This window comes from Rattus rattus, chromosome 4, assembly GCF_011064425.1.
Source record: "Rattus rattus isolate New Zealand chromosome 4, Rrattus_CSIRO_v1, whole genome shotgun sequence".
In the NCBI taxonomy this organism is placed as follows: Eukaryota; Metazoa; Chordata; class Mammalia; order Rodentia; family Muridae; genus Rattus; species Rattus rattus.
The window spans coordinates 49,174,496-49,198,814 of record NC_046157.1 but is presented as its reverse complement, the minus strand read 5'-3'; the positions used below and the strand labels follow the sequence as shown (position 1 = coordinate 49,198,814).

At 46.3% G+C, this 24,319-nt stretch overlaps 1 protein-coding gene across 1 annotated transcript in view; it reads right to left on the bottom strand.

The window, feature by feature from the left end:
* The window catches only part of Erg (ETS transcription factor ERG), a 101,219-nt gene extending 80,365 nt beyond the window's left edge, over window positions 1–20,854 (bottom strand). The window contains 1 exon segment of the mRNA XM_032899365.1: window positions 20,755–20,854. Coding sequence (XP_032755256.1) covers window positions 20,755–20,772 — 18 coding nt within the window. The 5' untranslated portion in view covers window positions 20,773–20,854.
* Window positions 20,855–24,319: the final 3,465 nt, after the last annotated feature.

The following is a 24,319-nucleotide window of genomic DNA, read 5'->3' as shown; positions in this document are numbered from 1 at the left end:
AGCAAGGGAGGGAACATGAAATCACCTTGGGAATTTGTCACCAAGCACATTGGTTTGAGTGCTCCAATTGTCCTTGCTTTTTATGAGCCATGGCCTTCTCCACGGGGCTGAAATGTGTTCTCCTAAAGATGTCCCCAAGATAGGATACTGCTCTGTATTGTTTCAGTGCATACCAGTGCTTCTGTCCCAGAGCGACCCACCCTCCTTTTAACGGCTGATGACAGCCCCAATGGCTGGGCAGAAATCAGTTGAAGGAAAGGGAAGTCTTGTCGGAAATGAGATTAATCTTGTAACGAGTGTTCAGCCCTGATAACCCATCTGGGCAGAGAACTGCTTAAACTGGAGAGCAATTAACCTTCACCCGGCAAGTTCTGTCCAACCGTTATAAATATTAAAGGGACAGAATCCTTCCCTGCTCCATGTAGACTAAACAACCAGATTTGAATTCCACGTCAACGGCCCCTTCACAGATGTGCATCGATGACCAAGTTCAGGAACAAAGTGGACAGCCGAAGAGTCCTGATGACCACCCGGTAACCTCTGCCCTCAGGTTCGGAAAGCTGGGGTCATGAGTGTGAAACTCCACTGAGGCATTTGGAAGTAAAAATGTCCAGCTTTAGGAGAACAAAGCAGAGCTGCTCTAGGGCTGTCTACCCCTGGGGGGCAACCAGAGGCTTTCTCTTTCCCCCTGTGTATCAGTGGAAACAGATCAAGTGGTCTCCCTCTACATTCCTTGCCTGTGGACCACAGAACCATTTGCATGTAGCTAGTGACCCAAAGGACAGAGCTGCTGTCCCCTTTAACCTCTGAGAAGTTACCGGCTTCATCAACAGCAGACCTGTGATCTCATCATTATCAGCACACACTGTAAGGATGGAGCTAACCAAAGGGCCACCCCCTCCACCCACACCCCCGGTGAAGCACTGAAAGAAGGGTTGGGGCATCTATCTACTGGGAAAGCTCCAGTTAAAAATAGCCCTGAGAGCCCGGAGCAGGATCCTTTTATCTTATCATGCAGGCCTAGCTTTCTTTAGGAGCAGCTTACGCTGAGCCTCTGGGCTGTGCCCATGCATCTGATGCTTAGGTAAACAGGTAAACCAGATAATATCCATGACTGGCCTCAAACAGATATGGGGTACCTAGCCTAACTGGTATTTGGACAATTAAAACGATGAGACGTACCGAAGTATATACGCAAAGCCATGCAGGGACCAAGGACCCATGTGACCAGCTTGCCCCGTGAGTAGGCTCACAGCTTCTATCTTAATCTTAGAGTAAAGGAAATGTGGAAGCATTCATTTAGTATGCCCTAAGTAGATTTATCTACCTCGGGGGTTTTAACAAAGCCATCATACCGCCCTAACACAGCTCTTAAGGTGGATTGTGAGCTCTTGTCTCCACTTCCAACCCAGTGGTGCGCCCTGACGCTCTCGAGGCCTTGGGGATGGGGACATGCTTGCACACAGCCAAACATGTTTCCACGGTTACCTCACCCACATGGTTGGGTATAAGCCAGCCCAAAAATGGGATCTGAGCATGGCGTGACACAGGTGTGTACCACACAGAGAAGTATTGCTGTAGACTGGGGGAAAGTTCCCCAGAAACAAGGGCTTGCTGGGTAAACGTGCAGTCATATGCTTACTGGTGCCCACCGGCCTTTCAAGGAGAACAAAAGCCCTGACCATCCAAGCAGAAGCTTTGGAAGTCCTAATCTCCACTCCGAAGGGCCTACCTCAGCCCTGTACTCAACACCGATTTACACATAATGAAGAAGATTTCCACTGTGTGGTCCTAGCTCTACTCATCACTTTGTGAGTTCCTTGGTGTCCTGGCTAGATGGGCAGCTGCACGTAAGCTGGACAGACTTTCATCCCTGATCAAGCCCAGCGTGCGCAGGGACGAGGCGAGAACGGGCAGATGACGTAACGCATGCACGTGACACAGTCCACAGCCTGCTTCCCGATCTCACAGAGCCCCCAGTGCTAGCGGCAAGATGGCGTTCCGAACTCAGAAACAGAGAGAGCTAGCTACTTCAGGAGTCACGGCATCTGAAAGGGCAGTTCACACCTCTAGACTCAAGTCTTCGGCGTGTGACTCCTCAGCAGATGTCAGAGACCACAGAAGCGAGAACGAAGATATGACGCCTGGTGATGTTAGCGTGTGGGCCCGTTTTTAGGAGTCCGATCTTGGGCTGAGGACATGATGAAGCCTCTCTGTGAAGAAAGCCATGCAACCGCTTTTTCCTAAGAGGTGACTAGCACATCCCTCTTTCCAGGTAGGTGAGACAAAGAGAAGGATGACTGGCTGCTGGAGCAGTGACACCCAGAGTGCTCCGCTGTCCTGAGTCTGCCTCACACTTCTCCTGCCATTACTAAGTCAAGAGATAAGAGAAACCACAGCATCACTCTGGGTATCCTGTGAAACTGAACCAGCTGCAGGGTGAATGCTTCGCTCTACAGTGATTTCATTTTGATTATCACACAGAAGCTGTCAAGTGCCTAGTGGCAGCCGACACGCTATCAAGATTCTTTTTTTCCTAATAACATGAATCACATCCCTACTTTCTAGAACACTGTTAATACAGGGTCATTGGTATGTAGTCATGAAGGTCAGGCTACCAGCATCCTTGCTCTATCTGACGGGAACAGTCAGGGACCTGAGCCCTGCTCTTTCAAAGAGAACGCTATGTGCAGGGCGGGGACTGGGCCTCCGTGATGTGACCTTCATCCACTCTTCCTTGCCTGTGATGGCTGAACAGTGTACCCACAAATCCACACACCTGGGACCTCAGAGAACAGCCTGTTTAGAGGTTGGGCCTTGCCAGGTGTAATGAAGAGGTACAAGAAAGTCACACTGGGGGTTGGGGATTTAGCTCAGCGGTAGAGCGCTTGCCTAGCAAGCACAAGGCCCTGGGTTCGGTCCTCAGCTCCGAAAAAAAGAAAAAGAAAAAAAAAAAAAAAGAAAGTCACACTGATTGAAAGTCAGTCCTAGAGTCAGCAAGAGCATCGTTATTAGAGAAAGAAGAGTACACAGACCAGAGGCAATGGTTAGAATGAAGGGGACCACGCAGTCTGGGTTGGGAGTGGTACTTTGTCAGAGTTTCCCTGTTAAACTGATAACCCAGTGTGGCTGCTGTCTGTAACAACAAAACACTTTCCCAGTTTAGGGCATCACGTGACCTAACATTTGCCTTACCGTCTTAGTCAAACTTCCCGAAGTGCTAGGTTTATGCCAAGAACTGAGTTCCTCCCCAGCTATAGCAACCAGAGAGTCATGAGTTCTCCCACTCTGTTATTTTTCTTTATAAACCTTCTTCATATGAACTCCTGTGCTTGGAGTTCATGCCTTGATTTCTCTGCTTGGGAGAAGCCCTCCCTGTACCTGTAGATGTGCCCCTTCACATCCTAGAGGGCATTGCCACTCTGTGGGGGAGGGGGGACAAATAGTACAAGCATGTTTAGATTCCTGAAAACTTTATTTGTTGTGTCTTATAAAATATGAGAGAGAGAGAGAGAGGTGGAGGTGGAGGTGCTGTATGATGTGGAGAGAAGGAGGTACCTCCGAGGGCCCATACTGAGGCATCCCCTTCCCTGTGAGGTACCAGCCACATGAAGGTATAGTATAGAATAGAGTTTATTCAGGGCATGGGGAGGGGAGTTGAGAGAAAGGCAGAGAGAGAGAGAGAGAGAGAGAGAGACAGAGACAGAGACAGAGACAGAGACAGAGACAGAGACAGACAGAGAGACAGACAGAGAGACAGACAGAGAGACAGACAGAGAGACAGAGAGGAGTACAGGCTAGCCATGAGCATGTGGAAAGGGAGGGGGAGGGGAGGGAGGAGAGAGAGGTTAAAGAGCATGAGCAAGAGAGAGCAAAAGAGTAAGGAGGGGGCCAGCGTGAGTCAGGCACACCTGGCAACTGTGGGGCAGAGCCTAGGTGAAATGCCAACACTATCCGTATTTTAAAACAACGTTAAAAGTCAAAATAAAACAACAGAACAAAGTTAGAATGCAATTCCCTAATATTTTCCAGCCAATAATTGCGAGAAAATTACCCCACAATTAATTCCATGCATTCTTGTTCCTCCAGCAAAATCCTGCTTCTTTTGTAATCATCCAAGAACAATTAAGCGTGCGGATCCAAAACGCAATCAGCCCAGGACACAATGGGCTCTCAGTGACCAGTCAAGCTGCTTCCAACATTTCGATTCCCAAATAAAAGTCATTTCCTTTCCTTTGATTCCTTACAAACTAGAACATGTTTTAGCTAGGTCAGGTGGGGCAAGACTGCACATATCTTGGGTCTCCTCATACATTCATCCCTTCGGTAACATCCCTGGAAGTTTACAGGAGCTGGGAAGGGACGAGGAAGACATGAACTCCTAAACGACCAACTGAAGAATGTTCGTTGAAAAAGTAAAAAGTAAACGGGCCCACTGCTGTCGCCACTGGGCAGCTGTCCTGGCTGACTCAATAAGGCCCCGCCCAGCTCATACGGGCAACACTGACTGCAGCAGTTCTAAGAGGAAAAAGACATTCGAGTAGGCAGGGGAGACTTGCTAAAAAGAAATGGTTCAGTGGGAGACAGAAAGGGGTTGAAAAGGAAATGGGAGGAGACGGTCCAAGTCCATCACCTATGTCAGGAATTACAAATGAGTAAGTCAAAAGGATGCGACCTTTCAGGGAAACTAGGTAAAGAGTCCATGGACTCTCTCTGTATTTCCTTTTTCCTGAAAACCACGTGTAGATCTACAGTTATGCAACCACACAGCTTTAACCACCACCATCACGGAATACTCCAAGGTTCTCAGGAGATTACAACTTTACCATTCTCTCCATTCATTTTTCTTATGTTTGTTTATGTGCACATGTGTATGAATGTGTGTTTCACATGTGCAGGTGAACATGGAAATTGCAGGAAAGTGCTACATCCCCTGGATCTGGAGTTGCAGGTGGCTGGGCCATGAGCTACCTGATGTCGGTGTTGGGAACTGAACTCAGGTCCTCTGTAAGAACAGCAATCACTTTTAACCAGTGAACCATCCCCTCACCCCCTTTCTATCATTTTCTACATAACATTTAATCCATAAGACTTGCCAAATCAAATAATATGTGTGTACATTTTGACGTTTCAGTAAGTAATCCAGTTTTATTTTCAGGATTTAATAAAATGGTCATTCTCTGTTATCAAAATTAGTCTCTGTTATAAAGACCATTTACAGTTGAATATAGAAACTTGGCTATTAGTGAAGGTTACTTCCTATTTGTGGTAGATACAGTATAAAAACTCCAGTAATGTAAGCTACCAAATTCCACTTGCTATGAAAACTTTTGGGGTGAGCCGGTATTTGGAGACCACCACAAGCGACTAAGAGGTTAAATCAGAGCCACTGGAATTTTAAACATGTCACTATAGCAACAGAAGAAGAAAAATGAACAGCCCCTATCACAGCACATGCTCTACAGTCTCTCACTAATTCATGTCTAAAGGGATTCAGTTGACACACATCCACAGGGCTCAGTGCGGACCCCAGGTGAACAGTAGCGGAGGATGGTGTTGCCCCTCAGTGAAAGCCATGGCAACTGTCAAGCAAGCTACCCTTCTGCTCCTAATTCTCCAGCAGGGGCATCTCCACTCACAGCCCAGAGGAGACACAAACATTCACCACAGAAGCTCCCTGAAAAAAAAAACGGCTGGGCTCTGCACGGTTTTGCCAGCACAGGCGGGCGCAAAGAACCTTGAAAAGGTATTTTCCTCCCTAGAGAAGACCTAACAATGGCCCAACAGGTAAACAGAAAGATCCCAGTCTACTCGATGTTTGTGGAAATAAACACCACAGCTAGGATGCTGAGGTGTCAGTTCACCCCTGTTCTGATGCCTCCTGCCAAAGAGGCAAGAGACGGTGAGCAAGAGAATGCAGGCTGTCAGGTTCTAGGGACATTACATATGGCTAACATATGTTCCAGCAGTCCCTGTATATATGTCCAAGAGAAATCCCGTCCATACCCACAAACCTCCAGTCACTGCAGCATGTGGTTCACCGAGCAGGGAAACAAGCTTGGTGGGTGAAAGAATGAAGAACCCATGCTGTGGACAGAACTATTCATCTCTGAAAAATGAGACACCAAACTGAGGATGTTTTCCACGGACGTCTGCCCAGCGTTCCTGAAACCCTGGGTTTAATGCACAGAGCTGTGTAAACCAGACATAGAGTCACACAACTATCATCTCAGTTCTTGAAGATGAAGGGATGAGGGTCAGAAGTTCAAGGTCATCATTAGATACATAGAGAATTCCAGCCTAGCCTGGGCTACGTGAAACTCTTCCTATCACCTGCTCACATGTGGAGGAATCTTGAGGACAATATGCTAAGCAAAACTGGTCAATTACAGACGGAAAGGGGGTGGATGATACTGCTTATGGGTAGAATCTAAAACTGTTAAATACGCAGAAATCAAATCGAAAATAAAACAGTAACCAAGGGCAGAAAGGAAGTGGTAAGATGGAGACCAGCGGGTAGAGGGCATTGGTCACACAGGATGCTCAAGTCTAGCGGCTGTGTGCCTTGCAGACCTGGCATATGTGGTGCTGTACTCGGAACCTTGCTCACAGTAAATTTGGAGTAGTCTTGACCCCAGCACAATCATAGTTACAAGAGAGCTGGTACACGAACTTTCTTGAGCACCACACTAGCTCTGTCACTACTTGTGTATGAAGACTCAGGTCATAACCCCAAACACGTACAGTCAGACATTGAAGCAAATGGCAAGTTGTCATTTAAGCCACCTGTGGAGAAATGTGTAGGTTTGTTGAAGAAAAACACATGCTAAAATTGTGTGTCTGCCTCGAAAAGGGACCCAAAATAAAACGAGCTTTATTCCCCACAACGTGGAAAAGAGCAGACCCTTCAAGATTATTCTGTCATCCACTGGTGCCACCTCGCTCTCATCTACATGATTACTCAGACCCTCACCACAGGAGCACTTACTCATTCTTTGAACCAATGTTTACCTGGGATGCGCGTCTTACCAGGAATCAGCACAAGGGAGTAAGGTAATACTGGGGCTCAAAGAGCTGAGCCTTCACAGCCCTGATTTGAAGTTTCCTGATGATCATGAGTAGTGTGTGTGTGTGTGTGTGTGTGTGTGTGTGTGAGAGAGAGAGAGAGAGAGAGAGAGAGAGAGAAGAAAGAGACAGAGAGAGAGAGACAGAGAGAGACAGAGACAGATGGACAGAGTGCTCACTGAAAGCTTGAACCCAGGGTACTTGTGAGGCAAGTGTTCTACCCTAGTCCCTCTTTCTACTTTTAATTATTTTGACCCAGGGTCAAAGTTGCCCAGGCTGTCCTGGAACCCAGGCAGGTCTTTGAGCATTCTAACCTCTTGCCTTAGCCTCCTGAAAAGCTGCCACTTCCTTTCAAGTAAGGTCCTAAGGTTGAGAACTGGTAAACACTTCATGTTTCCTTCACCTCTAGGGCCACTCCAGACACTGGCTGCCTCTCCTCTTTGGTGAACCGCACTACCTCCCCTGCCCAGAGCATACCCAGAGTCTAAGGCTACCAAAATTTAAAGGCTACCAAAGAGTCAATGCCTTTTATGTGTCCATCTTGATTTTCCTTCTTGTTTTCCTGGGATTGTAAAAAGGGATCTGAGTTCAACTACTCAAGGCTGGGTCTTTCCTTGAGCCACCAGATGGTCACATGGCTGTGTCTCTCATGTCTGACATGCCTGTTTTACACAAAACTCTACATGGCCAATGTGCAGTGGGTTCAAAGACAAACAGAAGAATCAACTAGAAACTGGGAAAGAAGATTGATTTACCTCAGAAAAGCATGTAGCATGTAATTTTTAAAAATAAGAATAAAACTGAGTATGACGGGACATGATCCAAACATTAGAGGGGTCACTAATTCCAGGCTAACCTGAGCGATACATCGAGACCCTGCCTCAAAAAGTGGAAAAGACGGGGTTGAAAAGATGGCTCGTGGCGGACCCTGCTTCTGCAGCAGATCCACGTCAATCCTAACTCTGATGGTTTACAATGGCCTGTAACTCCAGCTCTAGGGGATCTGATACCTCTGGCCTCTGCAGGCACCCGTATTCATGTGCACGTGCGTGTACACACACACACACACACACACACATACACACACACACACACCTGCACACACAAACACACACACCTGCACACACAAACACACACACCTGCACACACAAACACACACACCTGCACACACACAAACACACACACATACATATACAAACACACACATACTTTTTAAAAAATGATAAAAGTAAATAAAAAAATTTATTTTAATTTAAAAATAATTTTTAAAGTTTCAAAACACAGAGACTGGAGTGAGCACCCAGAGAGCTCACCCTTGCCCACCTACGCTCCCTGTTGCTCAGAGCTCAGGCTTGTACCCTGCTTTACAAACAGTCACAGGACAGGAAGACTGGTACCACTGGTACCACTGCCCTGTTGAATCGCATAAGGGAAACAAGCTTCAGAGAGTGGATATATGTGATTAGACAGAGAGCCTGTCTCCCATGCACTATGTCCTGGGTTCAATTCCCAGTCCTGAAAAGACAAACAGAAAAGAAGAAAGAAAGAGAACCCGGGTCTTGTATTCCTAAAGGAGCCTATGTAGCGGGGAGTGGGCAGTAAATCACGATTTTAAAAATGAGATTCCTTTCTCAAATGTTATACCTGCAAATATGGAAAACAAAAGAACCACACAACATCAGGAAAGAATCAAGCACCCAGAGGCCTCGCTGGTGTGATATAAGGTTGCTTGATTTCTGTTTCTGAATTTTAATTTTCTAGACCTGTATAATAATTGTTTTGAAATGTAGCAAAAGGAGAAATTTTCATTGTTGTTGTTTTATCTATATTTATTGAACAGTCCTCTTGAGCCTGCATCAATCCAAACAAGGAAAATAAACCAAGACCAAAATGATCCTCAGATAGCCCGAGTGGACTTCTGAGACAACCCAATAGGTAAGATCCACACATGTCTGCTCTTTGGCCCCACCCAAAAATCACGTAAGCCACAATTCATGCTGCTCTGCGAACCACCCAGACACTGAGGGTCAGAAAGGCCACCTTGTGAACCTGAGGGTGACATCTGTAGGAAATGATTCTGGGAGACTGGTGGAGTTTCACTATCAGGTAACAAAGCTGTGTAGCGGACGCCTCCTGGCACACGGCAAGGAAGAGACTCTGTCTCCACTCAGGATGCTGAGATTCTACACAGCAAGGCCCCAAACAAGATTAGCAAACAGGTTTAAAGAGGGGGCAGGGAGAGGGACTTGGAGGAACTCTCTCTTGGGGCCATTTCAACTCTCTTTTACTTTGAACACAATACACACACGCACACACACACACACACACACACACACACACACACGTGTGTGTGTGTGTATATATATATATATATATATATATAGAAAGAGGGGGGGTATGTAGATCATTGCGGGGTACAAACACGTCAATAAGCACCCACATGCAACATTGGATCACTCATCTACCCTCATCTAACCTTTCCCGAGTGAATGCTAGTCTCTGCTCCCATCGGCAGGCACCATCTCTTATGGACCCTGTGTCTACAGGACTCGCCTATCCACTGGTGTCTTTGCCACTGTGTTACAAACCTCACAGGAGACACTTGCTTTGCGTGAGGGGGGCAGCAGGGAGGGGGAGCAGCAGTAAGGACCAGCAGGCTCCCTGTTTTGAACCTGTGAACACCATTCTCTGGGGCTTTGCCAGGCTAGAGCCTGGGCGCTATTTATTGTGTTTAGTGTATTGTCCAGTGTTACTGTTTGTTGACTTGATACATTTTCCCCCCTACAAAGGGCCAGCTGCCGAGGACATATCCTGTAGATGGGTAATGGATGACTCCCTATTGTTCAGTGTTTGTGCTTCGTGGTCTTATTTGTTTTGCTTCAAAGGACCTAAACAATTCACTCCCTGGAACAAGTGGTGTAAACTCAGCTCAGAGAACAAACCGAGAGGAGCTGACAAGGTTTTGGATCCAGATCTGGTGATTTAGCACCCCCACACACACACTAAAGAGAGCTAGTTCTACAGTTGCTTTAAAGGAACAACCCCAGAGGCTGTACTCATCCAACCTTAGGGAGAACTTAGAGCCACAAATCTCTTTCTGTGACTCAAAAAAGCTGGAGAGACCTACCACCCTCCCCCAAGGACGCAGGGCCAGTCCTGTCTCTGTATGAGATAATTCCAAGATTGAGAAACAGACAGTAAGGTCATCACTTTAAAGCTTTATCTCTTCACCTGTTACAATAGACAGAATCCTCCCTTGAAAGTTCCGAGCAGATCTTGATCCCACTGGAAAAGACTTAAGGACTAAAGAAGAGCTCGCTCCGGCAGGAAGCTTCCACAAGGAGTGCTTCCTGCCACCCGTGCCTCTGGTTGGCCTGGCTATCAGGACAGGAAGCAAGTGTAGGAAGTGTCTGTCTACAAACCGTTTATCCTCAAGGTAACTGCTGGAGCAGCATTCTGCTGTTTACCAAAGCAGTAAACACTGGGTCTAAAAAAAGATGTTTTCCCTCACTAGAGAACAGGGCTTAAAAAAATCTATGTGTGTTTTTTCTCATAACCATTGACTTTAAAAACTGGTCGCCATGAGTTTCTGCTTTCAAAAGCAAGCCAGTCCAAGGGGCAGACACAGGGTTGGTGTTGGGCAGGCAACTCCTTTCGGGGATCTGAAGACGCAACGACAGGGCTTTTATAGCTAGAAGGTGGCACTAGGAATGCGGATTTTACTTCTCTCTTGGGGCCTTCACAGTTCATCCTCTTTGCCCTAAAAAGAGCCAAGGCTATACAACTGTCTGTGTTAACTCAAGCTAGCGGAAAGAGTAACGCTGAGATCCACAGGACTCTGAGAGTCACTTGTATTAGGCAATGTTTTTAATTTTTGGTGGCTGTAAATATGTGTTTAGCTCTAAGCATCCACATATGATGAAGAGAGACTGTGCCAGTCAAAGCCAGGCGTGTGGATGACTTCTGCATGAGGCCCAGGCCAACTCTCCTGGGATATCTTCTCCGTGTTTTAACACTGAGAATTTGAAAAACTGTTCTATCCCAGTTCCCTGAATGAGGGTGATGTGGAGAACCAGTACCAGCAGGGACCTTCCGCTACTTGAACACCCAGGGGTCCTCTTCTGCTCTCTTGTTCATTTTTATGTTTTTCATAAAAGCCCCCATAGGGTTCGCAGTGATGGCAATGAGAGAGAGGGAGAAGGAGGGGGAGGAGGAGAGGGAGAGGGAAGGAGAGGTGGAGGGGGAAGGGAGAGGAAGAGAGAGGGAGAGGGAGAGGACCCTGGAATAGGGACGGGGAGGAGAAGGGAAGATAGGGAGGGGGAGTCAGGGGATGAGGAGAGGAGAAGAGAGGATAGAAAAGAGGAGGGGAGGGGAGAGAGGAAGGCAGACCTGCTCTGAGAAGGGTCAGGTCAGGCAAGGGTAGCATCAGGCATTTCCCCAGCACTGGGGCAGGTCACCTCCAGCATCCAGTGCTGGGAACAACTGTTTCTGTCAGAGCATTTATCTCATAATACAGAGAGGAGAGTGCCTCAGAGAAAAGGGTCAAAGGAGTTCCTTGAATATTGAAAAGCTGAACTCACAAATTGGCGTTGACACTGAAAAATATGATGAGGTGGGAAGCTGACCTGAACATGGGTGCAAATGGCTTCCACTGGCTGAGCGCTCATGTGTCTCCGGGAGTTCTGAGCTCCTGGCCCCACCCACATCCACTCTACAGTAACACAGTGGGAGTGAGGGTTTTCCCAGGTCAGAAAGCTGGGATCCCTCTGAGAGCCCACTGGCTAGGCACACAGACAATCCCCACTGTTTGAAGCTCTTCCATGATCCCTTTCATGAGAGTCTCACGATCAACAAACCACCAAAACCCAAAGAGGACCAGAGCTGTGCAGCCCACCTCCACTCCTCTCACTCCTAAAGAACTAAGTCCAGGGAAGGCCAACTTCCTACTGAGGTCCCACTGTGCCAAGCTGAGGATCTGTCCACCCCCTCCTAGGGGTCCCCTCTCCCATGGCCCTTCTATGACTGCATCTGTTCCTGCCATCCCTGTAGGAATGATAAAAACAATCCTTTCCCACAGAGTCTATCACAATGATAGCAAAAAGAAAGAAAGAAAGTATCAAGTGCCTCCCTGCTACAGATAATTGTGGGCTGTGGTGTCCTGTGCAGCCTCTGTGTTATGGATGGCAGCTGAATACACAGGACCTCCGAGGAGAGCCACGCAACGTGAAACCACATGTCCTTAAAGCAATGTCTTAAGAAACACACCTCAAATTGAGACATGAACTCACCATGTTGACAAATTCTGAAATATTGTTTCAATAGTCTCTTCTTCTTCTTCTTCTTCTTCTTCTTCTTCTTCTTCTTCTTCTTCTTCTTCTTCTTCTTCTTCTTCTTCTTCTTCTTCTTCTTCTTCTTCTTCTTCTAAGGGAAGCTCACATGTACAGACTATCAAGCATGGCTACACTCCTGTGCCCTCATGAACTGTATTAAGTGTGCTTGTGGTTATTTACAACAACAAAGGGGCATAAAGTTGGGAGGGAGATGGGGTGAGGGAACTGCAGGGGTCAGGTATAGGGAGGAAGTGGTATATGACTATGCTTAATATGCATTGTATAAATATGCAAAACTGTCTAAAACTAAATATATCATTCAAAGAATAAAGCCCAGTGGGATACGAAATGGACAGAGATGATTTGAGTTGACTGACTTGGACACCCATGTGGAGGTGTGAGGAGGTGTGAGGCACCCTCTTCAGAGTTTAATCCATGATGGTACTTATTAAACGGTGAGAGGAAAATGAATAGGGCTCCATGTGCTAGTTGTAACATTGCCATTTAAAGACAAAAAAAAAAAAAAAGAAAAGAAATGGTAAATCACAAATGGGTGCTTTAAAAGTAAGATTGTTGAGGGCTGAGGTGACAGATGGTTCAGTGCATCAAGTTCCTGCTATTCCAGCGTGAGGACCTGAGATTAGATCCCCAGCACTCGTGAAGAGATAGAATCCAGTCTGAGGTACTTCTATGAGCCCAGCAGTGGAGCACAGAAGACAGAAGGATTTGGGGGCTCACTGGCCAGTCAGTTTAGCTGAATCAGCATAAATGAGGAAATAGCTAACATTGAACCTCTGGTCAGCACACGTACGTGCACACAGGTACACACTCACACATACACAGGCATGTACACATACACACTCACAATACACACATATGCACTCAGGTTTACACACTCCCACACATGTATACACACAGACATAGGCACACATACATGCACATAGGCACACACCTGCACACACATACACACACACACACTCACACAGGCACACACAGATACACTCATACATACACACACATGCACACATGTTTACACCCACACACACATGCACACACACAGACACATACATAGGCACACATTCATGCACACACACAGACATAGGCACATGCACATAGGCACGCACCTGCACACACACACACACACACACACACACACACACATACACACACACACACACATACACACACACTCAGACACTGGCACACACACACACATTCACACATACATATGCATGCACACATGCTTACACCCCCACACACATGCACACACAGACATAGGCACACGCGCATGCACACAGGCATACACCTGCACATACACACATCCACACACACTCACACATTCACATATACACACATGTATACACATGGACACAGGCACACATGTGTACACATACATGTAAATACACAATACACATGCAAGAACACACACACACACACACACACACACACACGCACATGCACATTTGAGTGTGGGCCAGCCAAGCTTGTAGCGTCTCTGCTTGATGTCCCCTATCATGTTTTCCAGAACTAAGCACGCATTGTTTCTACCAAGTGTTTGAAGTAATAGTGCTGGTGTTGATATTATAGTTGGATTCTGATGTGGCACTTTAAAACATAAATAATTTTACTTGGCTTTGGCCATTTCTTTTCTGAAACTCTCAGCACTTATCTGCACACAACAGCATGGCACCTGTTCCTCCTGGGGCTGAGTTCCACAACACCCTGCCGAAAGACGACACGGGGCCCAGCGGAAACCCCTGACCTGAGTTTGCATTACTGACGCCTGAGGCAGATCAAGGAAGTTCATACTTGACACGTAAGCCAGTCACCAACAGACCTGGAGTCAGGAACCTCTACCCCCTGGATATTGCCAAATAAGGAAAGAATTCTTAGGACAGAGTGGAGCCCTTGCTTAGTATACATGACACCCTGGGTTCCATGCCCAGTACCTCAGCAAATAATCACATTATATAGTTATTCCTTTAAGCCAGGCGTGATGCTTCACACCTGCAATCGTGACAATGGAGAGGCTGAGGCGGGAGGATTGCCTTGAGTGCTAGACATCTCCAAAACTCAAAAAGTTAAAACAACCAAAAAACGGTCCCTGTCACCTAGCAAATGTGGAGGAAGCGAGATGTCACCGCCAAGTTTTCCAGCAGTTTGTTGTCTACTTCGTGTGACAGGATGGTTGCTGGAGAGATTTTTTTTTTCACGTAAGAACAGATGACAGAGTAGATGATTACAAGAACTCTCGCTGCCCAGAGTCTTAATGTATTGTATGTGGATCATCCGATATACCATTCTCCTCTGTAGAGAAACTTAGCAGTGGGTATTGCTATTCAGTCTAAGCTCCACCCCCACAGCTACCTGGCAACAGCCAGGTATGCTCCGCCCTACAGTTGCCTGGCAATAGCCAGCTGTGCCTGACTCTATATAAGAGGCTGCTTGCCCCCTTCTCCCTCTCTTGCTCTCTGTTCTTCTTCTCTGCTTTAGTGCCCTCTGTGTCCCCGTCTATCTCCACGTGCCCCCATGGCTGGCCTCCTTTGTTCCTTCCCTCTTCCACTCTTCTTCTCTCATTAAACCTTTCCACACAGAACCATGTTGGCTTGGTGTGCTTTATCTGGGCGCAGGCTGACATTTAAACAACAACAGCGGGGAAACAGGAAACAACCCGCATAAGGAGACCCCCAAGGACAGTGAGAAAGGAGACACCCACCCACCCCAAGGACAGTGAGAAAGGAGATGGATCAACCTGCTTCTTCTCGATGTTTCCAGAGCCACATCGCTCTGAGGACCTGTGACCTTGTACCTGTTTATTTAGCACAAGGCGGGCCAAGCAGCTCAAGGTGTTATGGTGTCAAAATGGATCCCAAACTCAACATCCTTATAGTTACATGTTTTAAACTATTTGTGTGTCTTTAAACACAAGGTCTATTTAATTCATCTTATTTCAGTAGGAGAGAGACCGTGAAGGAAATAGGACTTTAAGATGGCTACATTATTTTGACCCCTTACCTTCTTTCTAGCATTGTAAGGAATTTTAATTCATAAGCATTGTTTTGGTACTTGTCAGTCCCTGTAGTTTGCCAGCGCCTACTGGCAATGCTAAAGTGTGCATGTTAGTCCTAAGAACAAAGCCTTTTGGCTTCCTAAGCATACAGACTCAAACAAACCAGGGCAAGCAATAGGGAGAGCGGAACGGAACAGAAGGAAGTGTGAGGGGGTGAAGAAGACACGGCTCATGTCCAGCCCCAGTCAAGGTCCATGGGAGACACACGGGGAAACATGCTGGGACAATCGGTGTAAATATAAAAGAGGAAAGTCCAGGTTGCCCTGGACGACAGAGACAGGTTCCTATGAAAGGGAAGAAGATGTCAAAACGAAACCAGATCAAAATGAGGAGAACGAGCTTCTATTCTTCCCTGACTGTGACAAACTTGAGATCAAATATCCAAGAAGCTGTGTGTGAATCAAGGCCGCTAGCAAAAGTCTGTGAAATGGACCAAATACTTAAATTTGACAAAGATATTAAAAATATGCATTCCTGGCAGTCCCAAAATTTCTTTTGTAAGCAACAATACTCTTTTAAAAAAAAACCAGGGAGAGGATGTATAGCTGTGTCTCTACGAAACTACAGAAGGGAATTTCCCATGGCACAACATTGACTGTAAATGGTGACATCTATTTTATATGGAACACAGAAGGCACAAAATTGTGCTTATTAAAAATGTAGAATGACATGTGGTGACGTGTGTATAAATCAGTATCGACAACAGAAAGCAGAACAGTTAGCTGTGAAGAAGAACTAAGAAGCACATACAACCAGAAAGACCACACCACGGGTCAGCAGCCTCTGTGGTCTGCTGGGATGTGGAGAATCTCAATTGATTTTCTAACATGTCTGTGTTTTCCTTATAGTGAAAATGTCTTCCATTCTATGTCTGTAAATTGTACAAAGCAAAATTATGTTTTTCCCTTTGAAGGTCATGGAGAAAACTAGACAGCGAAGGATCCCAGGACCCTTCTTAAGCTACCAAGGAGTGACACATCATTCACGCCTCTTGGTATCACTAATTGGAGTCCTGGTCTCTGAACAGAGGAAGCCGCACCCTGACTATGTCACCCGAGCAAGCATAGCACTCTACCCTACCTGCTGCAACTGGACACTAACCACCAGCTCCCACCTCCCCCAGCCCAGTACATTCTGCCACAGACTTGGCTAAGCTGTCACTTCTGGAAGTGACCCTGCTGTTCACTCTGTCTGTGAAAACATCCAGGCAGTCTGTGGCTGCGAGCTTTCCTCCTGAAGCTAGGTTGTGAGAATTACGTAGAGGACAAAGAGTGCCACCAGGAAGCATGGCAGTTCATCATGGGGGGAGACAAAGACCTGAGTCCCAAGCCTGGCATCTGCCACTTACTGTGTGCCCGCTACAGGCTCCGCAGATGGCTTATGCCAGCATGAGGCAGGGTCACCACCTGAATGGTGAGAAATACGGAGTCACACAGAGCCACCAAACAGCTGAGCACTTAAATGCAAGGTATGTGTAGCCACATGGCATAAGAGATGGCCTCTGGGGTGATCTGATGGTGTTCCCCGCAGAGCAGGAAGCAGTGCCGTTTCATCCTACCATAGCTGATGTCCCTGTAGCAACTAGACCAGACTGGCCAGCACAGTATTATACCGCACACTGTCGAGACCATCTTTGTGGATTTCTGTTGCTAAGACTACACATTTCAGAGACCCCTGTGGGTCTCCAGAGAGTCTCATGGACACAAGTAGATACATCAGGAAAGTCACATAAGTAACATCGTCCTCAAGACAGTTGTTTGTCAAATTTTTTATTTTCTATGTATCCTTTTCTAAGAAACACTGGTGAGTCTGAATGTGCTTGGGAATATGTTTTTAAAGATCAAGGTTTGTTTTTCAGAAGGAAGAAAATAATGAATTTAAAGGAGATACAGATAAAGAAAACATCATTTTGTTCTAGAACATTTTCAGCGTGTGGGAGTTCTGCTGTGCATTAAACAACACCCAGAGATTCATCCATTTTCAATTCTGCTTGCAGGGGCCACGAGTCAAGGTGCCTGGTGGACATAGGTGCTTGCACACACGCAGATGCACGTGTGTGTGTGTGTGTGAGAGAGAGAGAGAGAGAGAGAGAGAGAGAGAGAGAGAGAGAGAGAGAGAGAGAGAGCTGTGAGAAGCTGTCTTTTCAATGTACTTGGGCTAGGCTAGAGCAGAAGGAGTGTGGGTGGGGCTGCTGCTCTGGGACGCAGCAGTTACCAAGCACAACAACTTCGGCACCTGGAGTTTCTTCCAGGGTCACAGAATCCCCCCAAAGCAGCAAGGAGGCCATGCTTATTCTCCTGATGCCAGTAGAAAGATGAGGAAAACAGCTACAGCAAACACAGCCATGGTTAAGCTCTGTAACCACGTCCATTAAAACCCATGCAGAGATTACCTTCCCTCATCATCCTCAGCTCAGAGGACTGTGGGCCTCCTCAGGAACTTTCCAACTGTCCAGAGCCTACTCGCCTAGAGCCTCCTTAGGAAATTTCCACATCCTGTCTGATTCCTAAATTGCTTCCACCCCAAGCTGCTGTTTAAACACACTCCCTCCATGTACTTCCATGTACACACACACACCACAAACCTACAGACACATATGCACACCAATTTATACACACATGTGCAAACACATAAACCTACAAATACACACATACATACGCACACACGCACTTGCATCCACATGCACGCACACAAGATTCAACTTTAGAATTAAGGCTTCCAACCTAGGCTTCACAGCCTCCTTAAACTGTTCAGGATAAGACTGCTTCTGTCGTAACCCTATTCAATTTTCCTCCCAATGATTTTAGAAGCAGGATGCTAAGATTCCTTGAGCTTAGCTTGCCCAAAAGGCAATCAGCATGACAAACAAGGTCAGGAAAATCTTGGAGGGCTGAATCAAACACCTAAGTCAAGTACACAGGGTTCTATGGAGAGCAACAGGCTCCAGGGTTAAGCATCTCTCAGCACTGCACTAGGAAGCCCTTACGGTCTTCTTCTAACGGCCCTCGGACAGACATTGGCTCGGCTGCTATCCTGGTTTTATTAGAACCCTCAGTCTCATCCTGAAGTCCATGAATGCGCAGTAATACTATTTCCTAAATTACCCTTACCTCTCCTGAATGAAACACCCTACCTCAAATTGCAAAAGCCAGGCAAGAATACCGGCAAAAGTGCCTCACACGGTTTTAGGCAGAGTGGCTAAAGGAAAAGAATCCCACACCGAGGTGGTGTGCCAGCTTCACCAGCTCAGAGTGCCTGCAAATCAAAGGACTCATTGATTTATTTACTGAAACACCCAAAACTCCAACCGTATTTGCAATCCAAAAATCCCCCTGTGGGGACTGCCTCATAATTTCAGAGGACACTGCCCTGTGCTAATTTGAGGCTTGTCCCAGAATAATTAAAATTGCAGCCAACAGACTCAAGGCCTCTTTTCCCATTTCACAAACAAACCCATAAAATCATCTTACTACTTTATCCAGGAAAGCTCACAGAGAGCTGATCTTCAAGTAAGTCACCTCTCAAGAGAAACTGCTTTAACAAGGGACATTGAAGAATTCACTGGAAGTCATTTCGATTGCAGGGAGAGACACACGACACACATGTTACACCGAATTCACCCATAACAGAGTCCCGAAAAGAGCAAGTAATTGTCCCCAAATGTATTCAAAGATAAAAATGCATGCTGACTTCAAAGGTGACTTCTTCACACAAGTGGGTCTTAAACGAAACAGTGTAACGCACTGGTGAGTTTGTCCAAACGCATTCCACAGTCTGCAGGGCGCTCTCTTCTTTCCATGCCCTTTAAAGCATTGATTTTGGGAGTGGAGTGAACCCACATAAGCTTCTACTCAAGTACCTAAGATTTACACAGAATATTTTATCTAATTGCTTTAAAATTCGGATAGAATTAAGAGTCTAGAGCGTAACACAAAAAGCAGCATTTGAAATTATAAAAATAAGTTGTTTCTACTCATTTATCCTAAAGTAGAGTCTATCAAACCCAGTGTTAAAATTCCCCTCTAGGTCACCATATTGCAGTTAATCCTTGGAGCCAGAGAAAGTAAACTCTCGGACGGCAGCCTTTGGTGCGAGCCTTACAGGATTACAGGATACAGCCTGAGAACTGAAAGTTGGATGGAACTCTGAAACACAGTTTACATGATACATATAATCAGCTTGTGAAGGTTTTCTGACACCTCGTCTCCCTTATGGGCAAACCCCAATTCTCATGAGTTTTCAAGCACAGCAGAACCCTTACTGGACAGATAGGTCACTTGCCATCTCCGTGCCACAAAACTAAAGACACAACGAATAAACACTCTCTTTGGCTTCCTTTGTCTATGTAGGCTGCTGGTTTTCCTCATTCCAACAAATGTCACCAAAGCCCAGTAGGCTGGAATGTAGTTTAAGAGACCCACCACCTCCTAGGACAAGTATTTCCACAGGTTTCTGTATCAGCATCGGCTGTTTGCTATAAACAGACAGCCAAAAGGGGCATCAATTGGCTGCATTTAGTTTTCGACCCGTGACCTGCGCGGCTCTGTCTCCTCACTAAACTTTAACAGTAAGCTTTCTTCTAGAAACATTTACGAGAAAAACCCATGGAGCTACACACAGCAGAGAAGAGACAAACAGACCACCGTACAGCCCCCGAGAGCCACACAACACTGGAAAGAGAGCTTACAGTGCGCAGAAAGACAGGTGTTTTATTTGTGATAGACACATAAACCAACACACCCAATTACCACCATTCAGTTTTGAGACGCCTGAGTCCTCTCTGCATGGAGGCCCCCACAATTCAGGTCAACATTTGTCCGTCCTGTTACCCGAGTATCTCCTCACTTCCATGGGGACGTTCTGGCACGCCTGGTGGTGAGGAGTCCCCGAAGCACATCCAAAGTTCACCATTGACAAGACCATCTCTTTGACCCTGCCCTCCAACCTCTGTGATTATTGCCTTGTATCAAACCCACATCCAGACACCGCTAGGAACAGGTAAAGAAGCTGAAACTTCAGAAGTGCTCCAAAAAGCCTTCGCAAAAGTAATCCATGGCGCTCAACAGTGAATTTAGAAACCCCAATTTTTTTCTGAGTTTGAAGTTTTTAAGCCTTGCGGATGGTCGGAGTAGGAAAAAGGAAATTTACTAGGCAGCGCAAAGGAAATCTTGTTGTCCTCTATTGTGGTAGGGGGGGGTGTTGCCCAACCCTAACTTATCTGCCTTGATAAAGGAAGCCCAGAGCAAGAAGAACAAGATTTTGTCAAACATAGAGGAACCCTCTCCTTACCTTAATAGTGCTGGCCATAATGCAATCAAGTTTATTGATCGTTAATAAATGTTAATAATAATTATTGCTTCTCTCTGACCAGAAAGTAGTTTTGATGAGGTTGTTTAGAGCGGATGAGATTGTGCTAAGTCTGGGAAATGAAGTCAGCCAATGGCAGGAAGAGGTTTCTATTGGTCCTGCCTGCCCAGCCCAAAGAAACAGGATATTTGGGAGTGGAGAGATAAGAGACCCTGAAAACAATGTTGTTTTTCTTGATGATATGCAGCCAGGAGAAGTTTTTAATTTAAAAAAAAAAAAAAAAAAAAAGGGCATCAATTGGCTGAGGCCCGGGCTGTCACAGCAGGTGTGACCTGCGTGACTCTGGGTGACAGGCTGCACCAGACCAAAGCAGGATACAGATGTGATGAGGCTGTGCATGGCTGCACATGGGAGGTGCCTGAGGGCCCGTCCATTACGGCACCCCATCCCCAGGAATGGCACCCAGCTGGGACAGACGACTAACTAGGATCTAGTTCATATGGCTGCGTGGTCATGTCTAAGAAGGCCAATTTACTGGCCAGCTACCAATAATCCTCCATTTACTCAAAGCCCCCACGGAATGTTCAAGAACTACTTCAGGAATTCTCTTTCAAAACACATGAAATCATTATTCGCTCCCCAGGAAATTGGTTGAAAACACAGATGCTGGAACCAAGGTAAAGAAAAGGAAAAAATCCGATCAAGATCTTGTTTTCAAACACTTATCCAAGGGGCTGGGGAGAGATGGCTCAGTCCGTAAAGTGTTTACTATGCGAGCAGGACTCCCTAAGTGCAGACAAAAAGCTGGGTGCCATGAACATACCTTCAATTGTAACCCTGGGGAGTCAGAGACAAGCAGGTCCCTGGACCTCATTAGCTGGTCAGCATATGCCAATCAGCCAGTTCCAGATCAGCATCTGAGGAAGAACATCCAGTAGTGACGGTGGCCTTCACAGGCAAGCTCGCCTGAGCAAGCATATGTGCCTATATACTGGCATACATATACACACTACATGTGCTCATACATGTTCACGAGTGTGGTCACACATATGCGCACGTGTGTGCGGGGACACACCCACCCACCCAGTAATTAGTTTCTAACATTCTAGAACATATATCCCTCTGACAGACACCCATGCTGTGGACTGTGGGTTCCAACAGAACTCTGAGCTGAGGCCAGGAGAAGTTGCCCTAAGTGCATAAAAGCCAAGCTGCAGGTTCGGGGCCATAGCTCTGCTTTCCTTCTGAAAGAAGCTGAATTGACACAGGCCTGAACATTCCTCACAGGACTTCAGGCCTTTAATTACTCATTTTCAGGAAATTACTTGTTCTGTGGAAGAAATAACAGTTTACTTTGAATTGAACCACGTGAAACTTGGACATGAAACTTGGTCTCATGGGGACCCAAGGAGCACAATGGACCAGAGCCTGAGTCATGGACAATTCTTGGTTACTGGATACATAGGCAGTGAACTAACTCATTCAGACTTTGAGCCTGCTCTGCTGAGAGTCTGCGTACCAGCCCCTTTCTCTCATTTGCCCCTGGTCTTCCTCCACCTCTTTTGTGACAATACACGAGAGGAGAAAGAGAGGAAAGGCAGGTAGAAGAGCTGGGGTGGATCCTGGCGCCCCCACCCCCATCCCTGCCTAGTATGGTCAAGGCTGTGGGTTCAAACCCCAGCAGTTCACAAAGAAAGGGAGGGAAGAAGGGGAGGAGGATAAAAAGAGCTGGGAGAGAAGGAAGAGGAGTTGGGGACCAGGAGAGGGAAGTTAAAAGGCAAGAAGGAAACATGTGTAAGAATGCTAATTCCCAGTAAGCGCTTTAAAGGCTGATGGGTTCTCAGGCCTATGCTTTGAGACAATGTTGATTTCAGACTCCTTTTATCTCTGAACAATGAACGAGATGTCAGGCTGATTAAAACTATGTTTCCCCTAAATTTTTCAAAGTTCTGAGTTGTTTATCCCCGCAGCTTCCTTCAAGCGCCCAGAAAAAACAAAGTAACAAAAGTCCCAAGCACCACACTGTGTACTTGGTTTTGTTTTCTTCTCTCCTAAGAGTTGGTCGGTCTAAAATGTTCACCATTGCCCTTCAGAAGCAGGATCCACTGTGTGGATTTACCCGGTGTGGACTTTGAAAAGGATAACTTCTTTGCAATCAAATAACCATGGACCCATCTGAACTCTGACTGTGTCCTGTGGCCCGGCAAGCACCCTCCTTACGGAGGTCTAAATACCCCCATGGTCTGCCTAGGACACCATAGTGCCTGTCTAGTCCAAATCAAATTGTCAGGACAGTTACAAGACAGAGACCACTTACACACTTCAACTTTCTCCACCATGTGCCCAGCCCTCCAATATTTACACAAGATCCTTTATGATTGGATAAAATACTATTTTATTAGAGACTAGATTCTTCGCTTGAGATAATTATAAAAAGAAACAAGACACTATAATTATTTGATCTAATTTCTAAATTTCTATCCCTACCTCTCATCGTGCCTAATTTTGATCTTGAACAAAAGTCTGAAATATGATAAGATAGCGTAAATAATTTGGGGATCAGAGTTATGAAACTTGCCACGGAACTCTAAAATGGCAACTCCCCTGTTTAAAAATCCCTAGTTTCTGGTGACAAAACGCTTAGCAGACTTTTACCTTTAAACAGAGTAATTTCTGATGCCATCAGAACAGCACTCAAGTTGGGCTGCCCCGGATGATCGAATGCAAGAAGCTCTTCCCATAAACACCAACTGACTATTGATAGCATAAAGCTCTCCTATGAATTACAACACCCCATGTCACTTCCCAAATCTTACGCTGGTGAGTGGAGGTGGGGGAGCTCACTTCATCTTTCACCCAGTGCCCGAAGAACTAGCCCCCCACAAATGTTACTTTAAGAGAGGCTCTCACTGGACAGATCTAGTTAGGGAACAATCTGGTAGCTACTGGGGGTCATCCAATACGTGTGACAGGACTATGTCTTTCTCATCCTGCTTAAAATACAGGGTCACCCCCACTGGGGTAGCAGGTCCCACTATGGCCACGTAGAACACTGATGCTGGACAAACACATAGTCCATTGTTTAGTTCCCCACCCTGAGTTGATGAAGCCCCTTTGAGGAGCCTGCTCACAGCTCGCTCCAAAGCAAATAGGAAACCATGTAAAATACAAAACCTCACAGATGTACCGTAATAACAGATGCGGGCTATCATTCACTTGTCCCCATGTCGTGTCTGATTCCCTGACGGTAGCACCCTTGTTTCCTCATTAACTGTGTACAGTATGTGGGCCAGTGCATCACAGAGAACCTTGGCCAAGGGGAGCAGAGCTCTGCAAATGAAACAGGACCATAGCAGAAAGAGTAACGGAGCACCCTGTAACAGCACAGTCATGGCTCCCATTTTAATTATCCCTGGATCAGGCATCTATAAAATGGAATATCCATCACCATCAAAAACACGGTAGAAATGGGATAGGGGAGATGGCTTGGTACAGCACCCTCTGCTCAAGAATGAGGACCTGAGCTATGATCCATGGCACCCACATA